General features: G+C 39.6%; 1 protein-coding gene across 1 annotated transcript in view; it reads right to left on the reverse strand.

Annotated features, from left to right (window-relative positions):
- Positions 1-15,963, reverse strand: part of LOC102214346 (calsyntenin-2) — a 326,636-nt gene that overhangs the window by 122,433 nt on the left and 188,240 nt on the right. Inside the window, exon 4 of the mRNA XM_013912186.1 lies at positions 4,802-5,010. Coding sequence (XP_013767640.1) covers positions 4,802-5,010 — 209 coding nt within the window. The remainder of the gene's footprint in view (positions 1-4,801; positions 5,011-15,963) is intronic.

Genomic DNA, 15,963 nt, shown 5'->3' on the forward strand with positions numbered 1-15,963 from the left:
GAGTGTAAAGTGCATGGAAATTGGCTCTTATTGGCTGTGAGTTGAAATGGAGCTAGAATGAGTTACTTGTATAACAGCCTGGATGCTTCTTGAGCTTTTTCCATTGTGTGGAGAGAGGTGCAGAAGGAGCTGAATGTTGATAATGTGGTATATTTGAATACAAGTATGTGAGTAGGAGGATTAGCTGTAATTCATATTAGGAGGGCATTGTTCGCCTTCCCGTCCTCCTCGTCACCCATTCTGTCTTCCTTTCTGCTTGTTTAGAATTCCTTCCCTCCTCCCTCTGCCCTGCCCAACCTTCCCATTCCCTCCTAGCGAACATCATTGTCTCACTGTTTTGCAGCCTCATCCCATTTCACTGTTTGCTGCCTCATCTGTTGTGCTCTGCTCTCTCTTTTTTCGCAAACACACATACATAGTGTGCATGCACTCCCGCCTTTCTGCACGACAGAGGTTGTTATTCCTGCTCCTTCAATTACAACATCAACTTATCCATGTCAGCAGGCTGTGCGTGCTGTGACTGCTGGTGAGGGTGGTCAGCTAGTAAATGACTGCTTTACCCTCCAGCTCACCTGCCCCATTTGCCTCTCTATCAAATCCACAAAAACACACACACGCACACAAGCAAACCGTCTCTGCACCTGTCTTTGTGAATTCATGCCATCGCCCCTTTTGTAATTACCATCTAGTTTTACCACCAAGCTTTTCTTATCTAACACTGCTAAGGCCCATTTGTCTTTGTTTACAGGACACCACTCACATTAATCCTCTCTTCTTCGATAAATAACATAAAAATACAAAATACATAAAAACATTTTTGCATTTCAAGACTTTCCAGTTTTCTTACGTTGGAGTTTTAACTAAATATTACATTAAATGCCCAAAATGAAGCTGGATATTTTTAATCACAGAGTCTACACCAGGGGTAGGGAACTCCAGGCCTCGAGAGCCGGTGTCCTGAAGGTTTTAGATGTGTCTTTGATCCAACACAGCTGATTTAAATGGCTACATTACCGACTCAACATGTTTTGAAGTTCTCCAGAGCCCCGGTAATGAACTAATCATTTGATTCAGGTGTGATGATCCAGGTATGATGATCCGGATCCTGACAGATGCAGTGATGTGGACACTGTATCAGTCTGCTGTGGTGAAACAAGAGCTGACCCAAAAGCTGCAATCTATGTTTCAACACTCATCTATGGCCATGAGCTCTGTGTAGGGACTGAAAAATTACACGATGAATACAGAAATTTACTTCCTTCGAAGTGTGACTGGGCTCTCCTTTAGAGACTAGGTGAGGAGCTTGGTCACTTGGGAGGGACCCAGAGTAGAGCTGCTACTCCTCCACATCCAATGGAGCCAGTTCAGATGACTCAAGCATTGGACGAGAATGCCTCCTGGACACCTCTTAGGTGAGGTGCTTTGTTAATGTCCTTTGGGGAGAAGGTGAGGAGGCCCTTCTCCTTGGAATAAAAGCTTCAAGTTGTTAAAGGCAAGTATAGATTTTGATGTTATAAAATATGCAATGTTCATTGCATAACTGATAATGCTTTAAGACATAATAAGTTTTGCTATTATTATTTGCTATGATAATTGCTTCTCATTGTAAATTATTTTTGGGGTCCCCAGGGATGCAACTCAGTAGTCCCTGTATGTAAATTATGTAGGATGTGTATGTATGTAGGATGAGGGCTAAAATTCAAAATTGGACTTATTCTAAGAAGTATTTAGGGTGCTTTGACAAGGGGATGACTGCACAAGTACCTGGTGTTGGCAGCTGCTGCTAGGCTTCACCTCAGCTAATTTGAGTCACTGGACTGGAACACTTGAACATACATGTGGTGTGACAAATTATTTGGCATGCAGTAATTATATAGCTCATGCAAAAAGTCTGGCCTTTATTTTCAGTCTGTGAAATTCTAGTATTTTATTAGTATGTTACTTTGGAATAATTAACAGGTGTTGCACGTTTACAGATTGTAGATGAAACTTGTCACCAAGCTAATAAACTGCGATGATTTTGTGCAGACGCATTAACACAGTGGACAATATTTGCATTTCCCTGCCATCACAAGTGAAAGGAGGTGTTCAGGCTGGACTCAAAGCCAAAAAAATCTAATTTTTCAGGAACAAGACAGGACAGACGAAACTGTGTTTACAAAGCGTATTATTACTATACAGAGCTATCAGAGGTCTGCTGAAATCTACATGACTGCACCATGTAGTTCCATTTCTTCAAAGGTGGCGATCAGACTATGGTGTAGTTTATGATGTCGATTATAGGGCTATACAGTAGCTATCAGTGTTGTCTCATTACTCCAAAAAAGTAACGTATGACACATTACTTGATATAAAAAAAGTAATTTGTTACAGTACTTGTTAAATTACCCCTTGTTAAATACTTTCTCATTAATCTGTAAAATGACCTGAAATGCATCGTCTCATAATAACCAGTAAGGAATATATACCTCAATATAGTGTACTTTCAACACACCAACACAAACATATTATATTTATATATATATATGTATATATCATAATGAAGCCACACATATGTATTATTTTAGTGTTTACTGTGAAAACAAAGCCAACAACACAAGTTGTCTTAAGAGACTTAAAAGCAATATTGAAAGTGATTGAACAGGTAGAAACATGGGCTGACTGCTCATCACTGTTTTTGTTACCCGCTAAGGACAGCACTCAGCATGCCAACAAAAAGCTACCCAAGAACCCAGACTTATGCTAAAGCTGTTTGTGGAGATGCCTGCAAAGAGCTGAGGCTTTGTTGGCATTGTAACACAGTTGTTTCTGTCCTGGACAGAGTTTGCACTTTGCCATCAAGTTCTTGTCCTTTTGTGCAATAAAAAATAATAGTGCAGTAAAAGTCTCTGCTCCACCATTTTCCTTCTCCTGCACACAAATCATCTGACTGTAGTGTGCAGGAAAAAAAGCATATCTTTTTTTCTTTCAATCCACCTGGGGTGAGGATAACTGAAAAGCAAGTAATTAGTGTTACTGTACTAAATTAACCCTCCCATATTTAACCATATTTAATGGGATCTTATCAAAATACCATTAACCTGCTTGCTAATATTAGCATGTTAGCAAGCATGGAATGTAGTGCAATATCCCCCTGGTGCAGCAATACAGCATGAATACTGTATTTACTGTTTCCCTAAATCAGTGTTGCAGCAGCAGAGTGGTAAAGGTTCACTCTGAAGTGTTTTGTGGCTTCAAAAACCTATAGTTTGTCATCTCTCTAGTTCCGCCTGCATTGCATTTCATTGTCTCAGTGGTAACAGAGGCGAAACACCCCCACCAAGCAAGTCCCTTTCTTTAATGCAAGTTTAGTGATTACTTTACTTTTTTAAGCATCTACAGTACAAAGGAAGAGGTTGTTTTAAGCCTAGGAAAAAGAATACCCCGTGTTTTTATGGGATTTTCGGTCTATTTAAAAATTACAACATCACTAGTTTTTTCCTTGCTTGTTTAGATTTTTCCTGCTACACTTTGCAGTGTGCTTATGTCCCCGACCCAGTCTCACCACTTACTCTCTCTCTCACAGGCAACCTCCACTTTTCTCCCACCATCTTCTCCTCTCCCTCAGGTACTCTTGAGTTCAAGAGCTCTCAAAGCCTTTTTCCTCAGCGGTCAATAGCTAAGCAAGACCCCTTGAAATGGAGAGAGCGTGCACAGGCTGCAGCCTCGCTCCTGTATCATTCACGGAGCAGTTTGGCCCACACCTCACTCAGTCAGCCTTTTTACTGCAGCACCTCAACAGTCAGGAACTATCTGCTGGCAGTAGTAAAAATTGAAACAGTAATGTGCCTTTCATCTCTGTATTTTAGGCAAAAGAGTTTATGTACCGTCTCGGTGGCACTAATGCAGCAGCCGTATTTGAGTTGCCTGTCTAAAAAGTATATGACACAGTAAGTCCAGTGTTAAAGTGTATGCTCATGTAATATGTTGCATTCTAAGTATGAAGTTCTATTATTACATTCACAATTTAAAATTGAACAATTGTAATGGTAATAAGACAGAAGGTCAGTACACACAAAAACAGTGGAACCACATTTCACAATAGATTTTGTGGGCATTTTCGTATTTGAGTTTGTGGCTCATGATAACATTTAACTTTTGTTTAGAAAATAATGATTAATAGCTACCTATGTAGCAAAGTACAAGTAGCAACTAAGCAAAGTTAAGTAAATTTGCGGGGGTATGTGAGCGTGTCCTTAGATTTTTCTTTGTCTCCGTGTGTGTGTGTTTGTCTATATAATGTTTGTGTGTGCACAGACTTCTGTGATCTGATTTGTGGAGAGTGATGGCTCTCTGAGCAAAGCTTGACTTTGTCCTTGGAAAGACTAAAGAGTGCATTTTACCCCCAGGGAGAGATATCTGTCAGAGTATTAAGTTTTTCTACTAGAGCGTATGCAGGTATGTGTGTTCACTTCTCCCATGGCTCTATAGTGAGTACGGATGGATGGGATTTTCAGATCATGCGTGTTGTGGCGTTATGTGAGAAATGTGTTTTTACATCTTTTGTATATCAGATGAAGAGCCAAGGGAAGGCAACAAACTTTAAACTTGATTTGGAAGATCTTTTTGGACTTGTGGGAAATCAGTGAAATAGGTGAAGCAGAACTTCGAGAGAAAATGGGTACACAAAAGTTTCAAGGAAAGTGTTTCAAAATAAAACTTACAGCGCACTGAATATGACCGGTAACAGCGTAGCTTCTTTGTGACAAGTATTACAAAAACTCCCAAATGCGTTTAATACTTGGCCCCAACTTCTACTCACCGTTACGATCGATGGCGAAGGGTGTGTTAGTAGTGGTGATCTGGTAGTTGCAGATCTGGCTGTATTGTGGGGAGCAGTCCTGATCAGTAGCCTCCACTTGCAGGATATTGTCATAAATCTTGCCCTCTGTCACTGCTGCTTGATACTGGGGCTCCCGAAACACTGGGGCAAACTCATTGACATCGTTGACCTGAATGTGCACCACTGCCCTGTAAACAGCAGGGGAGATAATCATGTCAGTCGCTGTGAAGAAGTGAACACAAATGATTTTTCTAATTACAAGCCAGATTTTCAATAAACCAACGATGTAAAAGATCTGCAAACATTTAAACGCCTTAGTATAAAGGCAAAAGTGAAACTGAGAAATGATATTGTTTCCTTTGAAAAACACATACTAAATTAAACCGAGTTAATTAACCTCATTCCTTGTGGTTAATTATTATGTTGACTGGGTATAAAGAAAGCATCCTAGAAGTATTGGAAATTACTGTGCCGACTCAGGAACACTTCTGAAGTTCAGACACAGTGTACAAACTGGTTTGGTGCTGCATCTAAAAATGCAAGTTAAAACTGCAAAGCCAAACACACAGGGCAGAAATGCTGCCTTGTGAGGTTTTCTCTGGAGACGATATTAAAACTAAAGAACATATCTAATTTAAACATCTGTCAGGGTAACAATAATACTGAAGGATATACAGTCAAGTGAAAATGAAAGTTTCCACTCCATGCAATCCTATGAAACACTAAGTACAGTACTCAGTAGCTTAAAACCCCTTTCAGGAGCAATAATGTGATGTATTTGTTGTTTGAATGAATTTATCAGTCTCTCATATTGCTGTGGATGAATTTTGGTCCGCTCTTGTTTACAAATTACTTTAGCTCATTGAGGGTTAACACGCAGAGCTCTGCTAAGTTCCACAACAACATTGTAAGTAGGTTGAGATCTGGACTTCCATTTGGCCATTGCAACCCCTTGGTTCTTTTCTTTTTTAAAAAATGTTTTATTGGTTGTGTGCTTGGCCTCATTGTCCTGTTTCATCAAATTTCCCTCAAGCTTTAGCTGTCAGACCGATGGCCTGACATTTGACCCTAGAATACTTGGTACACAGAGAAATTCTTGACTAACTCCATGACTGTGAGGTGCCCAGGTGGTCTAGCAACAGAACAAACCAAATCATCACCCCTCCACCAACATGCATCACAGTGCTTCACAGTTGGTACGAGGTTTTTAAACTGTTATCTGTGTTTGCTGGATGTGGTGCTGTGCAGTTTGACTAAACAGCTCCACTTTGGTCTCCTCTGTCCAAAGAACATAATTCCAGAAGCCTTGTAGTTTGTTCCGATCTAACTTTCCCAACATAAGCCACGCTGCCATGTTGTTTTTAGAGAGAATTGGCTTTCTTCTGGTAACACTTCCAAACAAACCATACTTGATCACTATTTTCAAATAGTCCTGCCATGAACATCAACGTTTAACATGCTAAATGTGTCTGACATGAAGCTCAGACTCAAGAGGCTCTGGAGTTTTGTTCACTTGCTCTTAGGTCATGGTCTGTCCTTTGGGTGAATTTACCAGCATGTCCACTCCTTGGAACATTTTGGCATTGTGTTAATACACACCTGAATGCTGCTCCAGACCAGCAAACTGTCCAAACTCCTGCTTTTGTAGCAGTTCTTACAATTGCTGATAATCAGTTAATCAAGTGCATTTGATAAACAGCAACTGGCTGTTTATTGTCCACATCCCTATGGAAGCAGTAGGGGTGTGCTTAGTTTTCCACAGGACTGCACAGGACTTGTTATTTCAACAAGATAACAGTTAATCACATTCTGCACGAATAAACATTCCTAGTGCTAAAATGGCCTCCAACAGTTCAGAGCTGTGACCCATTGAAAAAATGGCATATTTTCAAAATAACATTAGAACAAAGAAGTCTCAAATTGTTGTGCATCTAAACTTCGATATCAAGCAAGCATGGGAAAACATTTTTCTTTTAAAACTACAGCAGCTGCTTTCCTCAGTTCCCAAATGGTTACAGTGTTGAAAGTCGAGGTGATGCAATGCAGTGGTAAACATGCTCATTCTGAAACCTGAAACCATTCTTTAAAAATGTCTTTGGCATCCTTTATTTAAACAATACAGCAGTACAATGTGCTGTACTTTCTAAATTTGTATTGAGTTATTCGGTTTATTTGTTTGCACATAACTGCATTCTTATTTTTATTTACTTTAAAGCATCCCCATTTTGGAAACAGGGCTGAAGGAGAAAGTAAATTAATTGTATATAAATATATCTACTCCACATCTTGTTTTCTTAGAACATGTGTCATGTTTGGTTAGGCTCAAGCTTTACCAAGCTTGATTTAAACTTATATGAACTGTACAGAATTAGTACAGTTAAAAACTTGCAGGACACTGGCCCTTGAGGCCTGGAGTTGGACACCCCTGCCCGTGATGCATCGTAGAGAAGGCAGGATATCTCATGCTCTTCATGACTCCCTCAACTATTAAAGATGAAGGAAAAAAATCACCATAGCACTCCTTTAAAGACATTTCAAAATAGTAGATAACAAGGAATCATCACCTGCACATTAATGAACTCAAATATTCATGTTCATGAAATATTAACCCAATCAAAACTCGTGCAGCCAATTTTTTTATAGCAACTTTCAGAAAAACAACATTTAATTAAGGTTTGTTGTCTTTATTTTCAATGTGGCATTTTTATCCCCAAAAAGAAAATAAAAGGAAGCGTGAAAGAACACACAGTAAAAGAACTTTATGAATGGGGAGAGGCTGTGTGTATTTATTGTTTTCAGCCTCAGTCCACCCAAAAATGGGAAATGGCTTACAAGGCTAAATACGTCTTCCACAGCCATGCATAAAGGACTAATTACAGCTTCCTAGATAATTGCTAAATTTGGATAGTTCAGGGCAGAGTTCGCATCAGCAGGTGATGGATTAGCTCCGTAACCACTAGTCGCATTGTGCTTTGTGTAATACACAATGTAGTCTGACCTAAAGCACTGTTTTGATTGTGTTTTGGTGCCAAAATAAGATAAAGCGAACCCCCAGATCACTTCATCTGCCAGATTCTTGCTTGCTATGCAGAATCTCCATCAAGCGCATCAAACTGCACTAATTAATTATTCCATAAATGATTTATCAACAGTTATTCATGGATAGTCACACATCATGTAAACTCCTCACCATTCATCACCTCAAAATGTCTTCATCAATATTCTCCAGAAAAGCGACAGATTGCATGATCAGTCCTTCAGTTCATTGACTGACAGTTGATGATGGATGGCAATGTGCTACAATAATTTGCTTTTGGAATGGCTTCAGAACAGCAAAGCCCAAGTAATACCTTGCTTTAAGCCACAAAGGGGTGGAGATGTGGCTTATGGGACTCGAGCTGGGTATGTAATGACGGTGAAATTATCCTATTCAAAGAAGCAGTAGATATTTCTCCAACGGTGGTTGGTTGAAGACAGAGACTGGACAACAAAGACAAAGCCAGCGGGGAGGGAGAGCGCAGGCAGAGCGCAGGCAGAATTGATTTTTATACTGCCTTATCGCACCCTGTCACAAGTCCACAAACACAGGCTATGATTTGTTTTTGAGCTTCTATTCACATGCTTGAATTATTTAACAGAACACAGAAAGGCCTAAACAACTCATGAAGAAAAGCTATTAAAAAAGACGTGGCAAAAGGGCAGAGACAGTAACTACTGTTAAGTACATTTACTTAAGCAAGTTCGCTGAAGTACAAACTAATTTTGAGAATTTCTTTTTTTAAACTTTTAGTTTCTGCTCCAATCGTGTTTTGAGTAACTGGTGTCAATATGCATGTATTTACACTGTATTGTCTTCACTCACACATCCAAATGATTGAATTTAGAAGCTCCAATCAAAGGTTTATAAAATCAAGTATCTTTCCATGCTTCTACAAACATTTGTGAACGAATGGAATTTAAAGAATGCCAAGAGGTCAACAACTTTCTGCAAAGTCAGGCGCAACAAGCCTACAAACTCATGTCGCCTGCAGATTAGCTCAAGAACACTGTGTAGAGAGCTTCATGGAATGAGCTTCTATTGCCAAGCCTTACATCACCAAGCACAATGCAAAGCGTTGGATTGACAGACATTTATGGGCACTTTTTTGTTTAATTCTTCATGAGATGTTTCAGTGGTCTCCTGGGAAACATAGCGTCCTGTCATTAATTTAAAATGTGATTTTGTCATGCGTCACTCACCTAAACAATGTTGCAGACCAAGCGGGATTAGCCCAGTGTTAATAGTGATGCTAACAGCAGTAGAAAAAGCACTGACAGATGATGGTGGCACCAGAATGTGCCGTAAATCCCTCTGCCAGCCTTGTTTTGTCATATTAATGACACTTGCTCATAAACACCCCCTCCCCTCACTGTGCCACTCTCCCCAGTGGTGAAAGAGGAAACATATGCTCTACTCCTTTGGGGTTTGTACAGAAAGACTCATCTGTGTGTGTATGTGTGTGTGTACATATGTGTGTGTGATTATGAATTCGTTCACACAAATGCATGATATATAACTAACTGCTATAACTGCAAAAATGTCTGGGTGCCTGTGTATCTCTGCTGATGCTTCACATCTGTCTCAAACAGACGCCTGGCTCTCTGGGGCAAGTCTTACTAGTGTGTGTCTCTATGCACGCGTGCGTGTATGTGTGTGTGTTGTCATAGTGCTGGAAGATTGCCAAGCTAAGCCCAAGGCTGCTATCCCTCCCTGTGACAGGCTCCAACTCACAAGGAGGGGTCCACAATGAGTCAGAGTGACACAGAAAGACAGTGGGGGGTTAAATGCCCCTATGGGTGAATGATCACACCACCTTTAAACAAAGAGGATTAAAAAAGTTGCACCATGGGGGATAGTTAGTTGAAAAGAAAAGTCAAAGGTTAAACAAACTATATAATCCCACTGAGTGGGGAAACTACATTTGAGTTCCTCTTGTCACTGAGCATTTATAAGTGACAAGAGGAACTCAGAGGAACTCATTTATACACAGTGCCTGATCACACTGTTTGTAAAACATTTACACTGCTAGATGTGGCCGGCTATACAAGGACACACACACAGTAACAACTGTACTTGTAAATCCTATTACTCTAAAATGCATTTTGACATCCTTCAGTTTCCCTTAATGCTGACAAAGCACTAGTGCAATAATTTCACTTTCCCAGTTTGTCATTCCAACAGGTCATCTGACTGTTTAGATAACAAGTACAACAGAACAGAAAAGCACATGGAATCACAACAGATGACCGTCCCCCCTGAGCCTGGTTCTGCTGGTGGTTTCTTCCTGTTAAAAGGGAGTTTTACCTTCCCACTATCGCCAAGTGCTTGACTGTTTGGGGTTTGTATTATTGTAGGGTCTTTACCTTACAATATAAAGGCTTTGAAGTGACTGTTGCTGTGATTTAGTACAATGTAGATAAAAATGAACTTAACCTAATGACGTTTTTGCAATTGGGAAAAAGTAAACAGTCTGGTTAACACATCTGACATGCATGTGAAAGGTCACTGGGTTGAGAATGGTAGGACACACAAAGAGAGCCTTAAAGGGGCAAAAGTTAGTGAACTTGTGCTGCTTCCAACACCAGACAAATGGGATGCTTGCATCAGGCATAAAAACTGTGCTAAATCAAATTAAGATCGACCTGCTTTTGCCACCCCTTAGTTAATAAGGGAGATCCCAGAAGTACATACAGTGATTAGCGTACTGTATATTTCATTGAAGTTGTGAATATGCCTTGAAGCCACTTTTAACTGCAATAGGTAGCTATCAGAGTTTTTTTCCAGTATCATGTCAACTAAATAACAGTCTCTTCCTAAACCTAACCAAGTATATTTTTGGTGCCTAAATAGGTTATGTAGTTTTGGTTTTATCTAAACTTAACAACTGGATGAGAAATGGAAAAACATCTAAGCACTAAGTACTGCATGAAAATGATCTCATGTCTGAGAAGCTTGAGCCTTAATCTCCATCAGCAAACAAAGATTGTTAGGAGGTTTGTAGGTGACACCTTGCCTTCATAGGAAACATTCAAGGCTCTGGTTGCATAGGTAAGCCTCTTGTATATTTTCAGCCCAGTCACTGTTTCCACTGCTTGCCTGTTTTCATTGCAAAGTTGAAAGTAGTTTAAATCTGTATACACCTATTTTGCTGTGCTAGTGGGTATTTTCTTCTTCTTTATTATAAAAATAAATAAATAATCTCTTCGCTTCTTATTTTGCTGTGGTTGGTGGATCAAGGCTAAGGGTAAACATGTCTGGTATCTGACAGAATGGCAGTATTTGACATCTAGGGATGAGAACTTGTTGAAAGAAACCAATCTGTGCATAGACCTGCTGTCAAAGCCAACATTTTGTTGATGGCTCACAGCACCATGACCTCCCCACTCTGAAGTCTCTAAGGTTCTACTTTACTTTCCTCCTTTGAGACATGTTCATAATGGATGTTATATATTTAATACTTGAACAGACTTATGATATTTTGGGGGTATTTTCTGAAAAGACTGAATCAACAAAGTTCATTCCATCTCTGATATTTGAGTTACTAGTTATGTTGTGAACATCTGCAAAAAATATCAGCTCACAGCAGCTGATCCCCTTTCTGCTCCTACAACTGGCTCTTTCATGTAGCTCATGCTACTTAAGCTGCTTTCACCTGCCCACAGCTGATTTGCACCTGCTAGCTGCTATGCAACCCACCCCCACCGCAGCTCCTCCTTTCGATCTGTATCTGACTTAAATATAACGGTCGTCTTTGATGCCTACGCCGTTCTGTGCTGGGGTCTTGGTGTTGTTCTCTCTGCCTCCAGCTCTCCATGTATGCACATACAAGGACAGAGAGGTGAGCACTCCCCACCTTATGCATTCCACGTACACGCATGGAAGGTAGGTAGGTCTCAGAACAAAGCCAAGCTGCCAAATATAAATTACTGCACATGGAAATCTCAGTCTTTTTTTCAGTAATGGTGCTGACTGAAATAGTATTCCTGAATAGCAACATGATGGAGGGCATCAGTCTTCCTCTATGTTTCCTCAAAATTAATCAAAATACAATATTAGTATGCTCCTGTTGTTAACTTTCTTCATTCAAACAGCTACATCAAAAGTAGTAAATGACCAGAGAGTTTAAAGTGCTTCTAACAGCATCTAATCAGTCTTCTAGAACTGAACGCAGCATGCATAAAATACACAATTGTGTAACTTTGTTTTGCTTAATAACCCCAGTTGCCTGAATGCTGTCTCATTTACATAGAACACTGTATATCTAATAAAATGAAGTAGTCGGTCTCTTTTCAATGATGTAAGTATCTCAGAAAATGAAAAGCATCCCAAGCAGTTGAGATGTATTTAAGTGCCAGGTGGGATTTCAACCCAGTTAAACCATACGCCGACACAATCAGATACCAGCTGCATGTTAAAGGCAGGCGATGCATGTTAATGTCAGGTTAGCATTGTTCAAAGCTTATTACATATTCATCTGCGCTCATTATTTATAAACACTGGCACTCAAACAGACTGATAGCGTGAACGCTTCCAATACACACACAAGTCAACATCCAACACAAAGGGAAAGGACTCAATTAATCTTTGACAAGAATTAGTCGAGAGGCTGAATCGTCAGATTCCTCGTGCAAGACCGGAATGGGAATAAACAACCCCAACTATGCCAGTGGGATCAATGCACAACACAACACAGGATAGTAACTTCAGCACTATGCAAGGAAATCACATTTCCATATCGACAAGAATCCTCCTCGGAAGCAGCCACAAGAGACTCCACGGAGGCCGGCGTAATCTCAATAGGAGGTGATTTCGCTGCAAGGTAATCCAGTTCCGTTTTCAGCTTCGTGAGCCAATCCTCCTGACTTCACATGTGATACTATTGATCCAACCTGTGACTGATGGCTATGACGGCTTAAAGAGACAACCAGAGAGCTGGAATCTTTATAGAGTCGTCACTGGAACTACAACCTAAGCCAAAGTCATAAACAGTTTTATGTCCCACATGTAAAAACACCTAAGCCACAACATTAAAAAAGTAGACTGATAGACTGAGATACACCAGATATCTGCCATTACTATTTTTTATCTATCTATCTATCTATCTATCTATCTATCTATCTATCTATCTATCTATCTATCTATCTATCTATCTATCTATCTATCTATCTATCTATCTCACATATTACAAAATAGCTTCATATAAAAAAAAAACATACAGGTAATATGCATTGTTTTTTCCCAATGTATCCAGCAATGAGATTATGAACTTGTGCTATAATTAAACGTCATTTCTGTGCTCAAGAAGTATCTCAGGTTTGTTTTCCAAGTTACGTCTTCTAAAACTGGTAGTTTAATGAATCTCAGAGAACGTCTGTTTGCATTCTTTGTTTGTTGTGTTCCCAGCACTTCTCTCTGTTTCATCTTTATTATACCTGTTGATGTTTCTTCTTTTCTTGATAAAAGTTTATAGAATTTATATAACATTGTGGGGTTTTTTTTAGTAGTTTCCACTATAGCTGTTAATAATCTATTTAAAATAGAAGACTACATATTATGCACGTCTCTTTTTTCTCACTAATCTAAAGCCCATGAATTGAAAACAATGTTTTAAGCATTTGGTCCAAATCTGGGTCTCACAAAATCTCAAAGTAGTGCAAAAAATATTACATTACAAATATTATATAATAACATATTTTAATAAAACTATATAATACATTAAAAAGTAAAATAGTTATGACTGAATGTCCTGTTGCTTAACTCTGCTGACGAGCACCTCAGTGTCAGTGGATGTGTATTAACACCTGACTGTGGCTTGCATCGTGGATAGGAACGGGTTTCACTTTCTTTTGTCTGGTAAGCGATGCAGGCAAACACAGATGGCGCACTTCCTGCCGGTGCAAATTCATAATTGAAACGTGTAGCATATATTCCCCCATTACAATCTGTGAGCTGAGGATAAACAACATATTTCTACACGAGATGTGTATTCTCTTTCTTTCTTTTTTTTTCTTGGCTTGTTGGGAATAATAGTCACGTCAACTAACAGGTTTTGACAGAATGAGGTTTCACTCATATTAGCATCAAGTGTGACAAGTGAGAAGTTAAGATTCTTGGTAGAATAAAGAGCCGACGCACTGACAGGGCAGTATCTGCGAGGAGTCCCCTGGTTTTCTCACTGCAGAAATTTATCATGACAGCTTATGCTAACGAGGCACAGCGTTTGGCACACTTCTTCACACATGAGGAAGTGACTTTCTTCCCTTTCTTTCTTTTTTTTTTTAATGTTGAAAGGTGCTTTTAGGAGAGTATCTGTGAGTCGGTTATGAGATGCAAAATCAGCCTATCTATCCCCAGTTACACTGTTTGCCTTATTTGTATGTAAATGTAGGTATATGAGTGTGAATTTGTCTCGGCATTTGGGGTTTGAGAGTGTGTCTGTGTGTGTGGGCGTGCGTGGCTGTCCTTCAGCTGGCTGTTCAGTTGGATAATTAGCTTTTCATAAACGCGGCGAGGTTAGAACATGCAGGCTTCTAATGATGACTTTAATAACTACCGTACTGCCGAGCACAGTGTGCGAATGTGTGGCTATTTAGAGACACGAAAAAACATATGTGTGTCTACATTGAGTCTAGAGTTTCTTTTGAACACATACACAAATGAACACACACGTCCAGGAACACCTAACCTTGTGAATGTATTACCCTTCTTGACAGCCTCCAGGCTCTTAACCCCTGGGCCAGTGTTAAATACACGTGTCATGGTTAGGTGTGAGTCCTGGGAGGAATTATGAATATGACTTGCTTTGTAAGGCAGTGAAACATCCCCTACGCCTAATTACTCTGTAGAAATGGCACAACTTTGTGTCAAGAGAGGGGAGCGGGAAAAGGCGAGCTATACTCCTTATAGACAAACTTCTAGTCTTCTGTTGCTTATTATTGCTATAACTTGGTTGGATTTCAAGTGTGCCCATCCCAAAGGCTCAGTGCTTACATCTGTAGCTGCAACTGTGACTTCTGAGCTTTCTATTTAATGTTTCACAGGAGCACCGGCAAAAGAAAAAATCATATAATGAGTTACCCTTAACGATTATAGAAAAAAATTTATACGTTATGGCCCCTTGAGCAGGAATTGTCAGAGGTTTAACTGAAAAGTAGGTTCCCCACATAGGCTGCTTAATTTCAATCATTTTTAGAGGCACAAAAAAGCTATTCAATAACCAGAAAAGAAGCGTAACATTGTTTTTCATACTGTGATTTTACGGGTAGATCTCAGATGTAACTTTTGATCCCTTCCTGATTAAAAAGTTGGAACGATCAGCCCTAAAACAATAAATCAGGGGGTTTAAATAAACGCTGACTTTACAGCTGTTTAGTTCTACTCGGCAGAGATCTAGAATAATAACCATATTTCTTTTGTCAGAACATAAAACCACACAAAACCTTCAATGATACAAGAAACATTGGGTATGGAGAGAAAGGAGAGAAAGAAAATTTGGGTCACAGTCAAGCTGCAACCTCAGATGTTGAAAATTGCATCTAACTCCTTCTTGCATTTGCTCTAATGGCCACGAGTCTGACAGCAAAAGGGAGTCTCCATGAACTCCTTTGTTAAAATGCCCGACTACGTTTATAAAGTTTACATACATGTTTTGGTTTCTGTGGATAGTTTCTGCTTTTTCAACTTTCACATTCTTTGAGGTCCTGGTGTTTTCAACAGCGTTATCTAAAAAATATGGTTTGCTACGTGGAACACATCAGCCAACACATCACGTTGAGTGACGTTCTCATATTCTATCACTAGGCACCATTTAGCATATATGTGTGTCTGTGCATTGCACCTTTATAGTTTATGACTGTAGTTTCTTACCAAAATTGCTAGTTTGATCACTAAGCACTCTATCCTTGGAAACTTCTGTCTGAAAAAGCAAATTGCTAAAACTTGGTCTGCAAAATGTTGGTTCTGTAATACAGAATAAAGTTTGGAGATTTTTTCCTGCATGTTATGTCAGAGTTGAAAGCCTGCGGCCTCCAAAGCACCTACATTACATGCTGGTCAAGTAACCAGCTGCACTTTTAATGTAGCAGTTCTACAAAGTGCTTTT

The sequence above is a fragment of the Pundamilia nyererei genome, unplaced genomic scaffold, assembly GCF_000239375.1.
Source record: "Pundamilia nyererei isolate P.nyererei 1_Seehausen unplaced genomic scaffold, PunNye1.0 scaffold00083, whole genome shotgun sequence".
NCBI lineage: Eukaryota > Metazoa > Chordata > Actinopteri > Cichliformes > Cichlidae > Pundamilia > Pundamilia nyererei.